This window comes from Hoplias malabaricus, chromosome X1, assembly GCF_029633855.1.
Source record: "Hoplias malabaricus isolate fHopMal1 chromosome X1, fHopMal1.hap1, whole genome shotgun sequence".
Lineage (NCBI taxonomy): Eukaryota > Metazoa > Chordata > Actinopteri > Characiformes > Erythrinidae > Hoplias > Hoplias malabaricus.
In genome coordinates this window covers 248,146-265,148 of record NC_089818.1, presented here as the reverse complement: position 1 = coordinate 265,148, position 17,003 = coordinate 248,146, and the positions used below count along the sequence as shown (strand labels likewise).

The 17,003-nt window shown below is 42.1% G+C and overlaps 1 protein-coding gene across 2 annotated transcripts; it reads right to left on the bottom strand.

Moving 5' to 3' along the window:
- Nucleotides 1-1,399: 1,399 nt before the first annotated feature.
- LOC136676109 (melanin-concentrating hormone receptor 2-like) lies at nt 1,400-16,765 on the bottom strand. Of its 2 annotated transcripts, XM_066652970.1 has the most exons (6): nt 16,523-16,765; nt 12,025-12,234; nt 7,930-8,124; nt 7,164-7,283; nt 5,775-6,076; nt 1,400-1,422 (listed from the first exon to the last, which is right to left on the bottom strand). In XM_066652970.1, exons 1-6 carry the CDS (start codon nt 16,720-16,722, stop codon nt 1,400-1,402), a joined length of 1,050 nt encoding a protein of 349 aa, XP_066509067.1. In that variant the 5' UTR covers nt 16,723-16,765. The 2 variants fall into 2 exon arrangements, with proteins under 2 accessions (XP_066509067.1, XP_066509066.1); XM_066652969.1 differs by lacking the exon at nt 1,400-1,422 and having other exon boundaries at nt 5,767-6,076.
- Between the last annotated feature and the right edge of the window lie 238 nt (nt 16,766-17,003).

The following is a 17,003-nucleotide window of genomic DNA, read 5'->3' as shown; positions in this document are numbered from 1 at the left end:
ACAGCTCCAGGGACCTGGAGGTTGTGGGTTCGAGTCCTGCTCCAGGTGACTGTCTGTGAGGAGTGTGGTGTGTTCTCTCTGTGTCTGCGTGGGTTTCCTCCGGGTGACTGTCTGTTAGGAGTTTGGTGTGTTCTCTCTGTGTCTGTGTGGGTTTGCTCCGGGTGACTGTCTGTGAGGAGTGTGGTGTGTTCTCTCTGTGTCTGTGTGGGTTTCCTCCGGGTGACTGTCTGTGAGGAGTGTGGTGTGTTCTCCCTGTGTCCGCGTGGGTTTCCTCCGGGTGACTGTCTGTGAGGAGTGTGGTGTGTTCTTCCTGTGTCTGCGTGGGTTTCCTCCGGGTGACTGTCTGTGAGGAGTGTGGTGTGTTCTCCCTGTGTCTGCGTGGGTTTCCTCAGGGTGACTGTCTGTGTGGAGTGTGGTGTGTTTTCCCTGTGTCTGTGTGGGTTTCCTCAGGGTGACTGTCTGTGAGGAGTGTGGTGTGTTCTCCCTGTGTCCGCGTGGGTTTCCTCCGGGTGACTGTCTGTGAGGAGTGTGGTGTGTTCTCCCTGTGTCCGCGTGGGTTTCCTCCGGGTGCTCTGGTTTCCTCCCACAGTCCAAAAACACACGTTGGTAGGTCGATTGGTGACTCAAACGTGTCCGTAGGTGTGAGTGTGTGAATGAATGTGTCTGTGTTGCCCTGTGAAAGACTGGCGCCCCCTCCAGGGTGTATTCCCGCCTTGTGCCCAATGGTTCCTGGTAGGCTCTGGACCCACTGTGACCCTGAACTGGAAAAGGGTTACAGATCACCGCGACCCTGAAATGGACAAGTGGAAAAGAAGATGAGATGAAATGGACATCGCTGTGGTCAGACAGGGATGATTTTATCTCCTGCTGCTCAGATGTGTCTCCTGTGAAGAATATCTCAGGAATCTCGTTTTTCCCCTTGAGTTTTATGTGAGAACTCAAAGTCTCACCCTGGGCTCAGATTGGTTGAGATGATAACACTTAGGTTTATCTGCAGGCAGAACTCAATCATTTCTCATAAGCGCTAAGAAGCTTCTCAGTGTGAATATTGTGAATGTCGTAGTGGGATCGTCCATAATTCTCGGTGAGATCTTTAGCTCTCTTCTAGGAGGGCTGCTTTTGTGTCGATTTGTTTTCAGGTTGTAGCTGAGCCTTGTTAGTTTGATTTTGTTGAGTGCTGTTGTAGCGAGTGTGTGTTTTTCTCGTCTGTCTGGTTGTGAACATAACCCGCTCCAGCAGAGCGTCTCTGAGAGCACATTAGTGATGGTGGGAGGAAATGTGGCGCTGGTTGTGACTTCACACATTCATCAACACCCTCAGCCTAACAGGCCCCCCGGCCGAGAGAGAGAGAGAGAGAGAGAGAGAGAGAGAGAGAGAGAGAGAGAGAGAGAGAGAGAGATTAATGAATCTGGACTTTATTTGCTGCTCTATCTTGTCATTGTGGATCTGCGGTTGTTGAGTGGAGGCCACACGGAGCGAGAGCCTCATTAAATTAGCACAGAAGTTGTCAGACCTTTTCTCTCTCTCTCTCTCTCTCTCACACACACACACACACACACACACACTCTATTCTTTGCTTTTTTAAATCATTCTTTCATTTTATTTTCTTACATTTTTTCCACTCCTATTTTACTCTTTCTCTCTCTGTTCTTCCTGCTCTGAGTCAATCGTTCTTTCATTTATTTTCTCCATTTCTATCTTTCCAACCGTAGCTTTTCTCTCTCTAAAATGCCTTTCTTTCTCACCCCAACTTTTGTCTCGTTCTCTTTCATACTTCTATCTACCCATCTTCTGTGTCCCTTTCTGTAACCACCAGCCTGTCAAGTCCTCGCTCTTCCTTCCTGTGTCTCTGTCATTCAGCGCCACCTGCTGGATGATCGTAAATACCAACACGCCACAGAGGTTTATATCAATAATAATTTATTAGTACAGATTTCATTGTGGGCACAGATTAATACATAACTATTAATATCCTACCGTTCTGAAGTCGTGTTGGATGAGCAGGTGTCCTGTGGCCTATCAGTGCAACTCGAGGTCACACACCTGACATGTCTTGTGAAGTCCAGTGATTCGTTTAATTACGTTTGATTTTTCTCTTTACGTCAGACATTAATCTCTCGCTGTTGTTTTTAGGGGGTGATGAACGTTTGAGGCAGAACTAAAGGGGTCATGGGGGTCCTGGGCTTCTAGTCGTAAACAAGGTCAAGCAAGGTCATCTGACACAGCAGATGTTTATAGATTAAAGTAAAATAATAATTAAACAACAACAACAAGTATCCACCTTGATTTACTGCTGAAGATCAACATCAGTGAAGCAGCAGCTGACATTCGGAACTGTTACTGAAGCCATGACATCATTAAAAACACACTAATGTTATTCAGTGTCTAGTATTGACCCGTTAGTGTTCTGAGAGAGAGAGAGAGAGAGAGCATGCAATAGACAGTAGTAAGTGAGAGGGTGGGAAGAAGACAGAAAAAAAGAAGCAGGGTAGATAAAAGGCAAGAGAACGATGGGGAGAATCAGAGGCAGAGAAATGGGAGACAAAGAGATTAGAGGGAGAGAAATGCCCTACAGGCAGCAGGTCAGACGCTGTCTGTGTCCGGTTTGGTTATTGATCAAGCGTTAAAGACTGGTCTACCGATTAAACAGCACACCCGGGGTATTTAACCCCACAGCACTGAACAGTGGAGCAGTGGAACTGTGAACTCTGGAGTGATGGAGACCCATCCTGCACCTTTAAGACAAGTGCAGTGTTAATAATCACTCGTCACTAAATAGTCTGTTAATTAAATGCAAATAAATCCAAACAGAAATGTTTCAACATGCAAAGATCTCCCCAGAAGAAGTGAGATGTTTATATCGTCTGTTTGGATGAGCAGGAATATGGACTAACTTTGAATGAGTCTTGTAAATGTGCTTATTTTTACAGGGTTCTCCTAAAAGAAACTTTACATTGAAGTGGATAAAGGTGATCTATGTGAGCTTTAATGCGTGTCATACACAATTTACAAAAGATCCAAGACAAACAGCACTGACACAGCAGAGCACCCTGGGCTTCAAAAGTTTGGGACATATAGTAGAAATGACTGCAGTAACTTTCCATACACAATAGTATGTCCAGATGTTTGCAGACAGAGCTTTAAAGTCCATAGAGAGCATTCATTAATGACTTGTGGAAAAATAAACAGTCACTCAAAGTTTAACAAACCTTCAGATAATGTGTGTTTTATACAATAAACATCTTAAAGACTGTAGCCATTGTTATTATTAAATTAGTACATTTCATTTGATTAACCCTTAGTTTATACAGTGTATTAAAGGAAGTTTTAAAGACAAATTTCACAAAGATTGGTTTGATGTGAAAGTCTGGAGCTAAAAACACAATGATTTAGCTTTTAAAAAATATCAATACATGCTCATTATAATAAGTACTCAGTATTTAACAACAGTAAAAACAGCAAGAACATGTCCAAAGTGTCCACAAACATTAGGCCAGCCTGAAATGAAAAGACCTGAGTTTTATATATATATATATCTCATAAGATGAAATATCATGTGCATATTACAGAAGCAGTCATTCCGTTATAATTGAAGACTCTACTGGGTGCAGTTCATGAACTGTACATCACCTCAGTGCAAGCTTTAGCAGGCACACCCTCACTGACCGTTAATCAATAATGACCCCCCTCTCGTACCAACGCCCCCCACCACCCCATCAGAGTCACTACAGCGCTGTGAATGACCCCCCTCTCGTACCAACGCCCCCCACCACCCCATCAGAGTCACTACAGCGCTGAGAATGACCCCCCTCTCGTACCAACGCCCCCCACCACCCCATCAGAGTCACTACGGCGCTGAGAATGACCCCCCTCTCGTACCAACGCCCCCCACCACCCGATCAGAGTCACTACAGCGCTGAGAATGACCCCCCTCTCGTACCAACGCCCCCCACCACCCCATTAGAGTCACTACAGCGCTGAGAATGACCCCACTCTCGTACCAACGCCCCCCACCACCCCATCAGAGTCACTACAGCGCTGAGAATGACCCCCCTCTCGTACCAACGCCCCCCACCACCCCATCAGAGTCACTACAGCGCTGAGAATGACCTCCCTCTCGTACCAACGCCCCCCACCACCCCATCAGAGTCACTACAGCGCTGAGAATGACCCCCCTCTCGTACCAACGCTCCCAGAATGAAATAAGATTTGGTTTATAAATAGGTTTTTACATTTTTAAAATTTGTTAACTTTAATTATGTTCATGTTCGCTAATATAAAAATCACTATTTTAAATAGTTTAAACCAGAATTCACACACACACACACACACACACACACACACACACACACACACACACACACACACGCACACACACACACACACACACACACTTGAATACAATATTATCCCCAAGAAACAAGCACTTTTTCTTGATAGAAATCATAGCTAATGGAGTGATGAATAAAATCGATTCACTTGTCATTTATACTTCTTTTTAGGTCATTTATGTTTAATGAAATGACAATTGTTGGTTTCTATTTCTGCACATCAGCTACCATCAAATAACAAAAGAGCGGGAGAATTTTTGAAATTTGAATTAAAATGATATTTTACACATATGTAAATAAATAAATAAAAAAGATTTATACACCTCATACCTACTCAGTGGAGGTTTTTGAAAAGCAAAGTGAAAGGAGCCTAGGAAAATACATAGAGCAACAGATGGAATACAGTGTGTGACTACAGAATGATAAAGTGCACCTGTACGGTCAGTGGAGCTGATACAATAGACAGAGTGTAAAAACCATGAGGTCATTTTAATGATTATTCTATAGAGTAGCAGCCAAAAGTGTCTGATTTATGGAGGCACTGATTTGAATGTATCGTCAATCAGTGACATTTAAGCTATGAAATATCTCTACCGCCACCACAGCTTTCTGCCACTACTTCATTCCATGAAATTATTTTTGTGTCTTATTATTCATCCATAAGCTTTAAAAAATGCAAAAGGTGCACAAAACTTCAAACTTTCAACTGCTACTAAACCTCATCACAACATCAATGCCACCAAAACTATTCAAGCAGCACCTCTGAAACAGCAGGGGGCGCCAAGTCACCATAAACCAGGATTAAAGACCAGCACAAAAACAGATCCTGTGGGTATTCTCTGTTCTTCCTCATATTCACTGATGATTCGGAGTCTGACCTTTGAAACAGTTTAATACACAGAGCACACAGCAGAGAGACACTTTCATAAAAGATGGCTCACTGTTCGGTGTTTAATCTGGGCTCCAGGGGATTACCCCGGGGTATAGGATGTGAATTGGTTGGTGGAGCAATGGAGCTGTTTAACGGTATGTGGCGCTCCATCCAATACGTTTGGGATGAGTTGGGGTGGCATTTGTGACTCAGATATAACCATCCAACATTTGTACCTGACTTCTTTTACGCTTTAGTGTCTGCCATCCAGTCCTCATAGAAATATTCCAGGATTTAGAACAAAGCTTTTCCAGAAAACGATAGGCTGTCACTGAAGCAAACACAGTTGGTGTGTAACTCATCCACTCATGTTAAGCAGGCTGTGAGCTCTCCACAGGGGGGCACCATAGTCAGTCTTTGATGCTTCTTTAGAGAAGTGCTTTGCATCATTAACACTCTGCATCCTTTCTAATTAAAAGTATATTTAATAAATATGACCTTTTGACTGATTAATTAACTTCCCACTAATCGCAGAAGCTAACCAGATATTGTCCACCTCTTCTCTCAGAAGCTGACCCGTGTCTCGGCTTTCTGCTCGCAACTGGGAATGCTGGGAACATCTCGGCTGACCATGCGGTGGCGAAAGTGACCACTGAGGGAGATGTAGATGAAGGGGTTGATGCTGCTGGAGGCGTAGCTAAGACACACGCTCAGGTAATAACAGGTGTGGTATGCCAGCGAGGGGCGTGGCACCTGGAGGTTCACCAGCTGCAGGATGTTATACGGCGCAATGCTGAGCAGGAACACAGCCACCAGGACCAGAACCATCTTCGTCAGCCGGACCACACGTTGACGAGGAACGCTGGTGCTGTACCTGAAAGTAACAACCACCCGGAATACACACATACTATGAGCTGATTTTCAAAACTGTGACCAATGTTTTAGAATCACTACAAGTTTAATATGCAACAAGTGCACATACATTTGGAAATTAATATCTAAAAATTTTAAATCATAAGCATTACAGAATAAAAGCACACAGATCTTAATTTGATGCAGGTTTCTGAAACTCATTCATGACACAATAAATGATACATATGTTCAGAATGACAGTGATTATAGATCACTTACAAGTAACACAATGAACATAACAACTGAAGTTCATTTATTCAATCATTGTCGCGGTGGGTCCAGAGCCTACCTGGAATCACTGGGCGCAAGGCAGGAACAAACCCCGGAGGGGGTGCCAGACTTTCACAAGGCAACACACATTCAATCACTCACACCTATGGACACTTTTGAGTCGCCAATCCACCTACCAACGTGTGTTTTTGGACTGTGGGAGGAAACCCACAGGGAGAACACACAACACTCCTCACAGACAGTTACCTGGAGGAAACCCACACGGACACAGGGAGAACACACCACACTCCTCACAGACAGTTACCCGGAGGAAACCCACACAGACACAGAGAGAACACACCACACTCCTCACAGACAGTCACCCAGAGGAAACCCACGCAGACACAGGGAGAACACACCACACTCCTCACAGACAGTCACCCAGAGGAAACCCACGCAGACACAGGGAGAACACACCACACTCCCCACAGACAGTCACCCGGAGCCGGACTTGAACCCATAACCTCCAGGACCCTGGAGCTATGACAGAGACACTACCCAAGAATGAAGTTGCAATAATAAAAATACAATCATAATGCTATTAAAATAAAAATAATATCCAGAAATGTGTATCATATTAATTAACGTGGTGAAAGTAAAGAAATGGTAAATAACCTTTAGTGGAAATAAATGATGTGTAGTGAATATAAACAACCTGTAGTGAAGGTAACTAACCTGCAGTGATGGAACATAAAGTGTAGTGAAAGTAAATGACCTTTAGTGGAAATAAATAATCACTAGTGACTGAAGATAACAGGGCGGTAGTGAAGGTAACTCACCTGTGAGCTTGTTTGTTTTTGCGATACATTCTCCAGGTGTAGACGAGGATGAGGACATAGCAGGTAAAGATGAGAGGTAGAGGAAGGAAGAAAGATGTCATGGTCTGGTACAGAGTGTACCTACACACACACATACACACACACACACACAAAATTATGGACTCCTCAATGGTCCTTTAGGAACAACCAAATATTTTTTTACTCAAGATGTACCTTAACCAACAACGTATTTTAATTAAATTGTAATAGTACTCTTTATTTTATCAATAACATCAATATATTTGATTTTATTACAGATATATTTACTACCTTTATTAATAACAAAGGTGGTCATTTGACCGAACTGTAAATACTGAACTTTGTAACTCTGTTGGATCGTCTGCTTGTCCACCCTCGGCCACCAGGCGGAGGCACAGACCTCAGACCGGAGTTCTCTTTCCAGGGTCCAAGGTCTCTCTTTCCTGGGCCAGGATTCCAGGAGTCTTTCTATGGATTCTCCAATCCACTGTTTAATCCCTTTAGCTTGTTTAGCCGTAAGTTAAATTAGCCAAAGTAGGAGCCCAGGTCAGGCAACCTGACTTTTAATAACTTGGGAAAATGAATATGGAAGTTAATTAATGTGTGCAGTCAAGTGTACTGTGTATTTTACAATGGTTTTGAACAAGGCTCAGCTCTGTTAAGGAACTGTGTTTGTAGATGCTGTTGAATCATCCTCTACAGCAGTGTTTCTGTGCCTCTGCAGTGGATGATCAATAAAAGTTCTCACCACAACACCTCTCTGGGAGAGACCAGGTTGAGAGAGCAGCTCTCCAGTCCATCTCTGAAGCGGATGACCTTTGAGTGGAGCCAGGCTGGCAGCACCAGGACCAGGGACATCACCCACACACACAGGTTAATGCGGATAGTCCTGGACCTCGTCCGGAGGCTCATCAGACGAAAAGGATGTACCAGAGCCAGATACCTGAAGAAAAATATATTTTTTAAATCATTTTAACACGGATGGAGTTGGCAAGCCAGGACGTACCTGCCTCTTCAGTTGGAAATAATGTAGCTAATAAATAACGCGACCTAAACTGCTGAACTTAAGTCGATATATACGCAATATGGCCAATATTATGTAGACACATGCTGTGTTGTTTCTAAAATCAGGGGTATTAATAGGGAGAAAACATAGAATATAATGTCCACATGAAAGCACAGACCAATTGGACTGGACCACACTCTGGAGCTGTCACATATCAGCACAAGGTCACTGTGCTGAATTCCAAGTGTGGGCTAGAAGACTATAAAGCCCCTGGTAATGGGCTGTAGAATAGTGGACCTGTGTTTTCTGCAACGTTGGGGCTCCATCCAAGTCTAAGACTAAGAGAACTAAGCATCCATCAGAACCTGACCTCACTGATGCTACTGTGGCTGAATGCCACCAAATCCTCACAGCACTGGCAGCAAGTCTAGTGTAACGCCTTCCCCGAACTTTTTTATACCATTTATTTTAGAAAAAATGCTGGATATCGTCATACTTTTGAACATGAATTCATTAAAGTTAATATCTAAACATCAAATTTATGACTGTTTTTAAAAAGTCACCTCATTACTTTATAACTACTGTATGAGGCAATAATATATAACAATATTCAGCCTCTGAGAAGACTAAAAACAACATGTTTAGGGAAACATGACTATCTGTGCTTTACACTGATTTATACTTTATCACATTCAATTAGTTTATTCATATTTCCCAGGCTGTGTGTGTATATGCATTCTGTTTTCTGCTTAATGTTTCCTATGCGATCTCAGCAGGATGGCAGCATCCTCACTGGAGGCCATTAAACTCCACATCTCATTTGAAAAGCCTGGATTCCGGGAAGAGCCGTTTTAATAAGGCTACATAAGCTTGTGGTGACATTCAAAAATCATGCATAGACCTAAAAAGTAATGAGGGCTTATTATAATAACTGATATTAAAAAAAAGGCAGATTTAATCGAGTTGGATGTTAAGTTTATTTATAGTATAACTTTAAAATTGAGGGCAGTGCCCTGTAACGACCGTCAGTCAGTGACAGATGATGTATATTGATGTATATTGAAATGTTGAAAATTCACATCTTTGTTATTGAAACATGGTCCTTGGGTTACGTCAGTCCCGAGTTACGATGTTTCGTGGTTACGACACATCTCCCATTTACTGTATAAAGCCTTGTTTGGATTTAAGTGGTTTTGCGTCGCAAACGTCGTAACGTGAACTTCGTGTTTGGTGTGCGCGGCGGAAGAATACACGGTTACGCGGCTCGGGACCGAGGTGTTTTTTGATAATTACTCTGTTAGGATAGGATAAATGCTTACAGTATGTTATTTACGTAGAGTATGTACGTATGACTTACACCAAAAATCTGTTTACGTAGGAATGGATCAACGTCGTAAGTCAAGGACCTATTGCGATAAATATTGTTATTGAATTATTGTCCAGCCCTAAATATATATCAGCCATAACATATCTCTCTAAGAAAATGAGCAAAATGGGTTTAGGATACAACACAAAAACAAGGTTTTCAGAATCGGGTGATGAGCTTTCATACCCTCCTCCACAGGTTACATAGTGAAGTTTCTGGAGTGCTAAGCCCTGAGTATCAATGACAGATGCTCTGTTCTTATTACAGCTCAGTTGAGCATCACAACAGTTTTTAAGCTGTTATTTTAAGGCAAAAATATTATATAGTGTTGCTTTAAATTGTAAAAATAATGAAGGAAATTATGTGATTGTCATTGTGATGGTGTTTTCTCTCACAGAAATAATATTTCCATAATACGGTTGTAGTTTTTGGGCAGCACGGTGGCGCAGCAGGTAGTGTCGCTGTCACACACCTCTAGGGTCCTGGGGTTGTGGGTTTGATCCCTGCTCTGGGAGACTGTCTGCGAGGAGTGTTCTCACACAGTGTCCGTGTCGTGAGGAAACATCTAAATTTTATAAAAATGGTTTTTTGATTCAAACCACGAACGTCGCCTTTAAAAGGCACAGTAACAAAACAGTATATAGTAGTTATAGGGAATAAAGGGCGTATAAAAATTTTATTTTGATACTCACTAAAGTGGGGTTGTCAAAGAAGAAGCATAAAATATTAACAAATTGTAGGTTATGTGAGTTTTAGCACTTCTGTTGTGTCATTTTGTGATGGCCTATCACGTCTGAGTGGTGGTGGTTGGTGCTGAAAGTGAGGAATAATTCATTGGTAATTAAATAAAAGGCTGTGATTAGTTTTCCTGGAATGGCAGATAGACCCATTTTCCTGTGATAGTCTAGAGGCATTTCTCTCCCTTGACAAAACACATCCTGCTTTAATGAGTTCAGTGCTCTTGTCACTCTGAGACATGTTTCTCTGAAAGGTCAGTAGACTGATGGAGAACTGAGACACAAATAAATAAAGAAATTAATAAATAAGCGAACCAAAAAACAACGCTGCTTTGCATTAGCTTTTGAGGCTATGAAGGAAAGGATGCAATTTTTTAGACTGCAAATAACCCCAGGAGTATTTTTTTCTTTTTCCTTGCCAGGATTAAACACACACCAGGATAACTTTCGGCCACAAGCCAAAACCTCTTAACTCCTCTCACCTCAAAGTATCGGCTTCTGCCTCTAACTATTTGGCATGAAAGATTTTTGCCCCTTAGTAGCACAGGTGTTTCTCTAGTAAACTGATAGAGTTCCTCACGCTCTCTGAATCCAGCACAGAGGTAAATTTAAAGCCATTTAAAAACTCAACAACATGCCAGAAGACCACCATGTTGCATTACACACTAAAGTTTCTGGACCACACTGATTACAAGTAGGTAATACATCATCTTCACAGTCTTCTTTAAGTCAAAAGATGTAAAGACATGCTCATTTTTGACTGAAACGCTGAACAGCACCCCTGCAGTTTCCTAAACGTGAGTGAGAATCAAGCCCAGTTCCATCTGGTGCTTTGCATCTTTTTCTACTGAACAAAAAGGGCATTAATTAGTAAGAGCCTCTTTTCTTCTGGGAAGGCTGTATAATACATATTGGAACATTGGTGTTAGGAGGATTTGACGGTATTCAGCCACAGGAATATCAGTGAGGTCAGGTGCTAATGTTGGACGGTACTTTCTGGCACTCTAACGACACTTTTCCACTGCATTGTACCAACACTACTTTAAAATACCCTTTGCTGTAACTAGTGGTACACTCAAGGGTACATGTACTATACCTTTAATTAGGGAATATAATTGTACCATGTTCTATTATAATGGTCATTTTAAAACATTCATTATGCTCCTTTATTTGACACAGTTGTATAATGAAAGATTACTAATACACCCCTCTCCTTCTGGAGAAGAGAATGTAAAGTACCTTTAGGGAACACAACTGGACTTTAACTCCACTGCTGTACCTTTTAAAGGCACATTTACACTGTTTGTAGCTTTTGTGAAAATAACGGAACTGTACTGTACTTTTTTTCTGAGAGTGCACGAGTGAGTAGGTACTAAAAGTTGGTTCAGCTGAGTAGTGTAGGTACCATGCAGTAGAAGTGCACAATATCTCAAACCTAAGGCATTTGTTGGAGCTTAATAAATGTCCAGAGAACAGTTCCACTGCTCCACAATGCTGGAATAATATATACCCCACTAGCCTACACTTGCCATAAGGCATGGTATATATGACATTAGTCGTAGAGAGTTGGGAACTGTTGAAACATAATCACATTTCATAGAGAGAGTCCTATTTCTTTCAGTAACGGGCTTATGGGGCCATGCCAACTCATCTCAGATGTATTAGATGGAGCTCTGTTTCTTCAGAGAACACAGTACAGAACACAATTCCAATCTCAGGTGATTTATGACCCACCTGTCCAGGCTCATGGCAGTCATCACGGCAGCACATGCGACCTGGTTGCAGTTGTCCATGGAGGAGATGACGGTGCAGAGTGAGCTTCCGAACACCCAGTGACCCCCTCGTGCCCACTGATGAATCAGAAATGGCATCACAGTCACATGGACCAGGTCAGCAATGGCCAGGTTACCCACATACACATCCGGCACGGTCTTCTTACTCGACCTGAAATGACAAATCTGAAGTTAGTGGACCAGAAGATGTTAATTGGGAACAAACTGTCACTGATCCCTTTGGTTAATGGTTTGGGATAAGCCTTTATAGATGTATCTGTTGGACTATGTGAGTTGTCATGAAAAGCTTGTGTACAGTGAACTACAGCAGTGGTTCCCAAAGTGGGGAACGCAGCAAGGCAAATGAATACATTTATACAGTGTAAGGCATGTCACTTGCAATAATTCCACTGTAAAGTGGAAGGCCAGGATTGAACTTGAGATTTTTTTTACTAAAAATTATTATCTCTCATTATTAATCATTAATTAATCATTATCTATAAGCGCTTATCAAGTTTTGTGTTGCGGTAGGTCTGGAGCCTACTCGGAATCAATGGGGGCAAGGCAGAAGCACACCCTGGAGGGGGCGCCGGTCCTTTGCAGGGCTAAAAGTACAATTATAAATGTAAAATTTGTAAAACCATATTCACAAACCAGTGCCACTGTCAAGCTCTGGACTTCTAGACAGCTCCACACTGACAACTGAGCTGGGATTACATTCCATGCAACCATCCTGCACCTCGTATACAGCAGATTGTGATTGTGATTGGACAGATCAGCTTGTAATGTTTACACAGTGTGTGAATGATTGTGACGGTCCATTAATTTTCTATTAAGATCTGCTCTGGAACCTGCAGTGGTTTCAGACACTTGTCTGCTCAAGCAGAAAAAAAGCAGCACCGCTTTTACACGCCGCTGTGAACCTGGCCGTACTTAAGAGGTGATCTGTTTACCCTCTGTAGGCTGAGCAGAGGCTCTAAAGTGAGGGAAAGGAACAGCAAACCCTTTGTCATTCTTTTACTGAGAGTTTACATCCAACAGATTGTAGAAGATCCCACTGGAACGCCGCATGCTCATTATACAGCATTTTACACCAACGCCAACAAACTGAGGCCCTGGAATAAGTGCAGAGCACTGCTATCAGATTAAAAAAATGGCCACCTTGTTTCTACATTCTTTTACCATTTTATCAGCTCCAGCTACAATGTAAGTGCACTTTGTAGTTTTACAATCACAGATTATAGTCCAGCTGTCCACCGGACCAGCACAGAGCAGGTATAATTTGGGTGTTTGATCATGATTCCTATAATTTAAAGAAACACTATGTAGATTTATGTTGCATCACAATTACAGCTTCAAAATCATTGAGATTCTTCACTGACCTCCAATAGGGAGAACAGAACCTCTGTCAATGCTACTGTGTTCAGCACTGCAGAAGCTTCACTATGTAACATTTGGAGGAGGGTAGGAAAGCCTCTGAAACACTCTGAAAGCCGTTATGTGTTGTATCTTTAGATTTGGAAGTGAGAACCAATAAACTGCATGTTCTTACCCCAGCGTCCTTCATAAAATTCCTGGGGAGTTGAGTGAATATTCTTTCCTCATTTTTTCTTCTTGATTTTCTACCTGATCGGTAACAGTGTGGATCCCCAGATCTTTCAGCTGTGCTGATAAATATTTATTAAGGCCAAGATCAGGAAAAATTCAGAAAATGAAGTTTCATTGAACTCCTTGAGGCCCGAGGCTCCTTAATGCAGACTGGATTTGACTCCTGTGGTGAGGGTGTAAATATAATGAGCAGATATCAGCTTTGAGTAGACGACACTGATATTTGAGCCGTTGCTTGAGGAGTAGTTTGTTTTTCTTTAACGAAGCTGCTTCTACTCTTCGGTGAAGGCACATTTGCTGTGAGGACTTGATTTCTTTGGCATTTGTCTTTCTTTCACAAATAAAAGGGTGGTCAAATGCCGATGTTGGATCAGTTCTGGATCATAATCAAAACTTCAGCTGGTCCCAAAGATATTGGATGGCGTTCCAATACAACAGAGACCACAGGTCGTAGGCTATTAGCACTTTTTAAACAGCCTTCACATATTCTCAGAGATGCCCCCTGACTGCACATTTCCAACACACCAAAACACCTGATGTGGGGGTAGGGGGGGGAAGTCTTGGATATTGATGAGACCGATGAGGACAGTGAGTCACCACATCACACAAAAGAACCACTCATATTTCATTCTATTAAAAAGAAAACTACACACTGCTTCATCAACAACAAATAACACATAAAAGAAGTCCCTTACAACGGAGACAGCAAGGCATGCTGGGACATGAATACCTTATGCCTCCACTGATGCAACCAAGGGGGTAACCATAATTCTTCTCTAGCCCTCACTCAGCACTGGGCATGGTGACCTTAAGCTTATGTACGGCTGCTTCAGAGAAAACCATTTTACTGGTCAAAGCCTTTCTATTAAGTTCTACAAATTGTGCATGCACTGTCAAACACAGGTTCACCTCAGAGGAGAAGACAGGAAGAAAAACTCTAGAGCAGCACAACCAATCCCCAGGAAATCCGTATATATATTGTGTTTTGGTCACTACCCAAACCTGCATGACCATTGTGAGTGATCACTGAACCCAGCACGGACCAGATAAAGGCAGCATGGGATTCTACAAACGAAGCAGAAAGCTGTATTTTGTCATGTTTCTGAACACTATCCTATCATATGTTTCTGAGAGCAAACTCACCACAGTATGTGAAACTGCAGTGTGCCTAGAGCTGGGTGTTTTCAGTGTGAAGCCTATGAGGAATCTATAGGAGCAGTGTGGAGGTCTTCTTGTTAGAAATGAGTTACTCTACCTTCACTTTCAGTATGTACAGCCCTCAAAACACTGGGAAACACTGCTGTCCAAGAGACTGCTTTAGGTGAAACAATAGCGGAGGTCTTACACTGCTATGCTGTATCCTCTGTCAATATTTCAGACTCAGTGCTGTGATCAAATGTTTTATTTCACATTTCACGCTTAAAAATACTCCTTTTATGACAGATGCTTTCTCTATAGTTCTTCTCCGATCTGAAACGAGAAGTTGATGACTGAACACCTGCTGAGGCTGAGGCTGACGGAGATGCAATAAGACTTTGAGACTGGATTCCTGTGAGGAATGATCAGATCTTCTGACAGATTTAATCTCGATTTTTCTTTCAGCTGAAGAGCTCTCCACTCTCCTGTGTGTATACATTAAAACCTTGAATGAATCCATCCTGAATGTTAACCCTGGCGGAATCTGTATCGCTTCTGTTTCTCCTATATTTTCAACACACCTCAGCCTGGATACTCACCACCTTTCCCTTGTTATAACCAGTTAGTCATGATTGAGACTTAAGTAGGGACAGATTTCAAGCTCTGCTTTACTGATGTAAACGTCAACACCTAATAAAGTGGCTCATGTTAAATATAATATTGCTCCAAATTAAAAAAAGAAAAATGGTATAAAAATAGTGCATTCTGGGAGATACCAAGTAGTGATGTTGAGGTCTGGGCCCTGGGGTAGCCAATATCTTGTTGATTTCTATTTTTGTGTCTATTTCCTTTTCTCCATGTGGGTTTCTTCTTTCCTCTTGCTCCACGACCTTTCAGACCCACAGTGTCGAGTTGTTCATCTCACCATGGAAGGATGGAAAGCTTTAAGTGCTGTTTATCTGGCATCGACAGTATTGGTGCAAGGTTGTTGGACCAGAACTGAAAGAAATGAAGGGTCTCTGACGTCTGCTAAGCACTTGTTATATCAAATGAACAATAAAATCACAACACTTCAAGGTCAAAACAGACTGAGCGAGCGGATACAAAATCAACTGATGTGTTAGACTGCAACGTGAGATCCAATCTACAACAGCAAGAGCGGGAATTCGGATTATGTTTGCTGAATTTAAGGTGGACTGAGACCTTTACTAATACATTACGCTCATATTTTATTGACTGTGGTTCAATGATGCATCATCAGGAGCTTCATGAAGCACAACATTTGGTCTCTGTAACGGCATATTGTATATTGCCTCTAAAACTGGTTACTGTAAACTACAAGTCTACCACAGTCTACTAAAAATAGTATATATTTGAATAACTTATCGATACATTAACTGTATAATTCTACATTTGTCATTTTACATTACACAGAAAATGACAGGGTGTGCTCAAACTTATGACTGCTATTGTAATTGCATGAACCTGATGATTTCCATCAATTAGTTTTGACTGAACAGGATTTATAGCTGTGTATTTACAATTTTGAAAAAAATTACTCTTTTTTTATTTACAAAAAATAAGATGTACAGTTAAAAATAAGTAAATTCAACTTGTAGCATTATTAATTATGGACTGACCTCTGAATTCAACTCAGTTCAACTTTTAATTGGCTGTGGTCAGATTGTTTCAGGGATCAGCTGATTTGAGTTTACCTTAAAATGGTCACCAGCACGAGGATGTTGCCCACCAGACCCGTGGAGCACAGGAAGCCGATAAACACGGGCAGGATCTTTGTCTCGGTGAGATGCACGAGGCTGCTGTAATCCCCCTGTGGACCGGGTCCGGTTCCGTTAGGTCCAGATACGTTGAACGGGCGGGAAGTTCCGTTTCCAGAACCTGTGTTCAGCTCCATGGCCAGTGTTTTACCGGACCCTCTCACACTCTCACTCACTGGCCCTGACTCACAACTCACACGAGAGATAGAGAGAGAGAGAGAGAGAGAGAGAGAGAGAGAGAGAGAGAGAGAGAGAGAGAGAGAGAGACTTTCTCTCCACCTGAATACAAACAGGCCACGCCCCCTGTGATAATATTCGCTTGTGCATTTACATTGGCACTGGTTAATAGATGGAAATAAACAGATGAATGGACTGAGATATAGATGGAGAGATAAATGGAACGACCAATAGATGAATG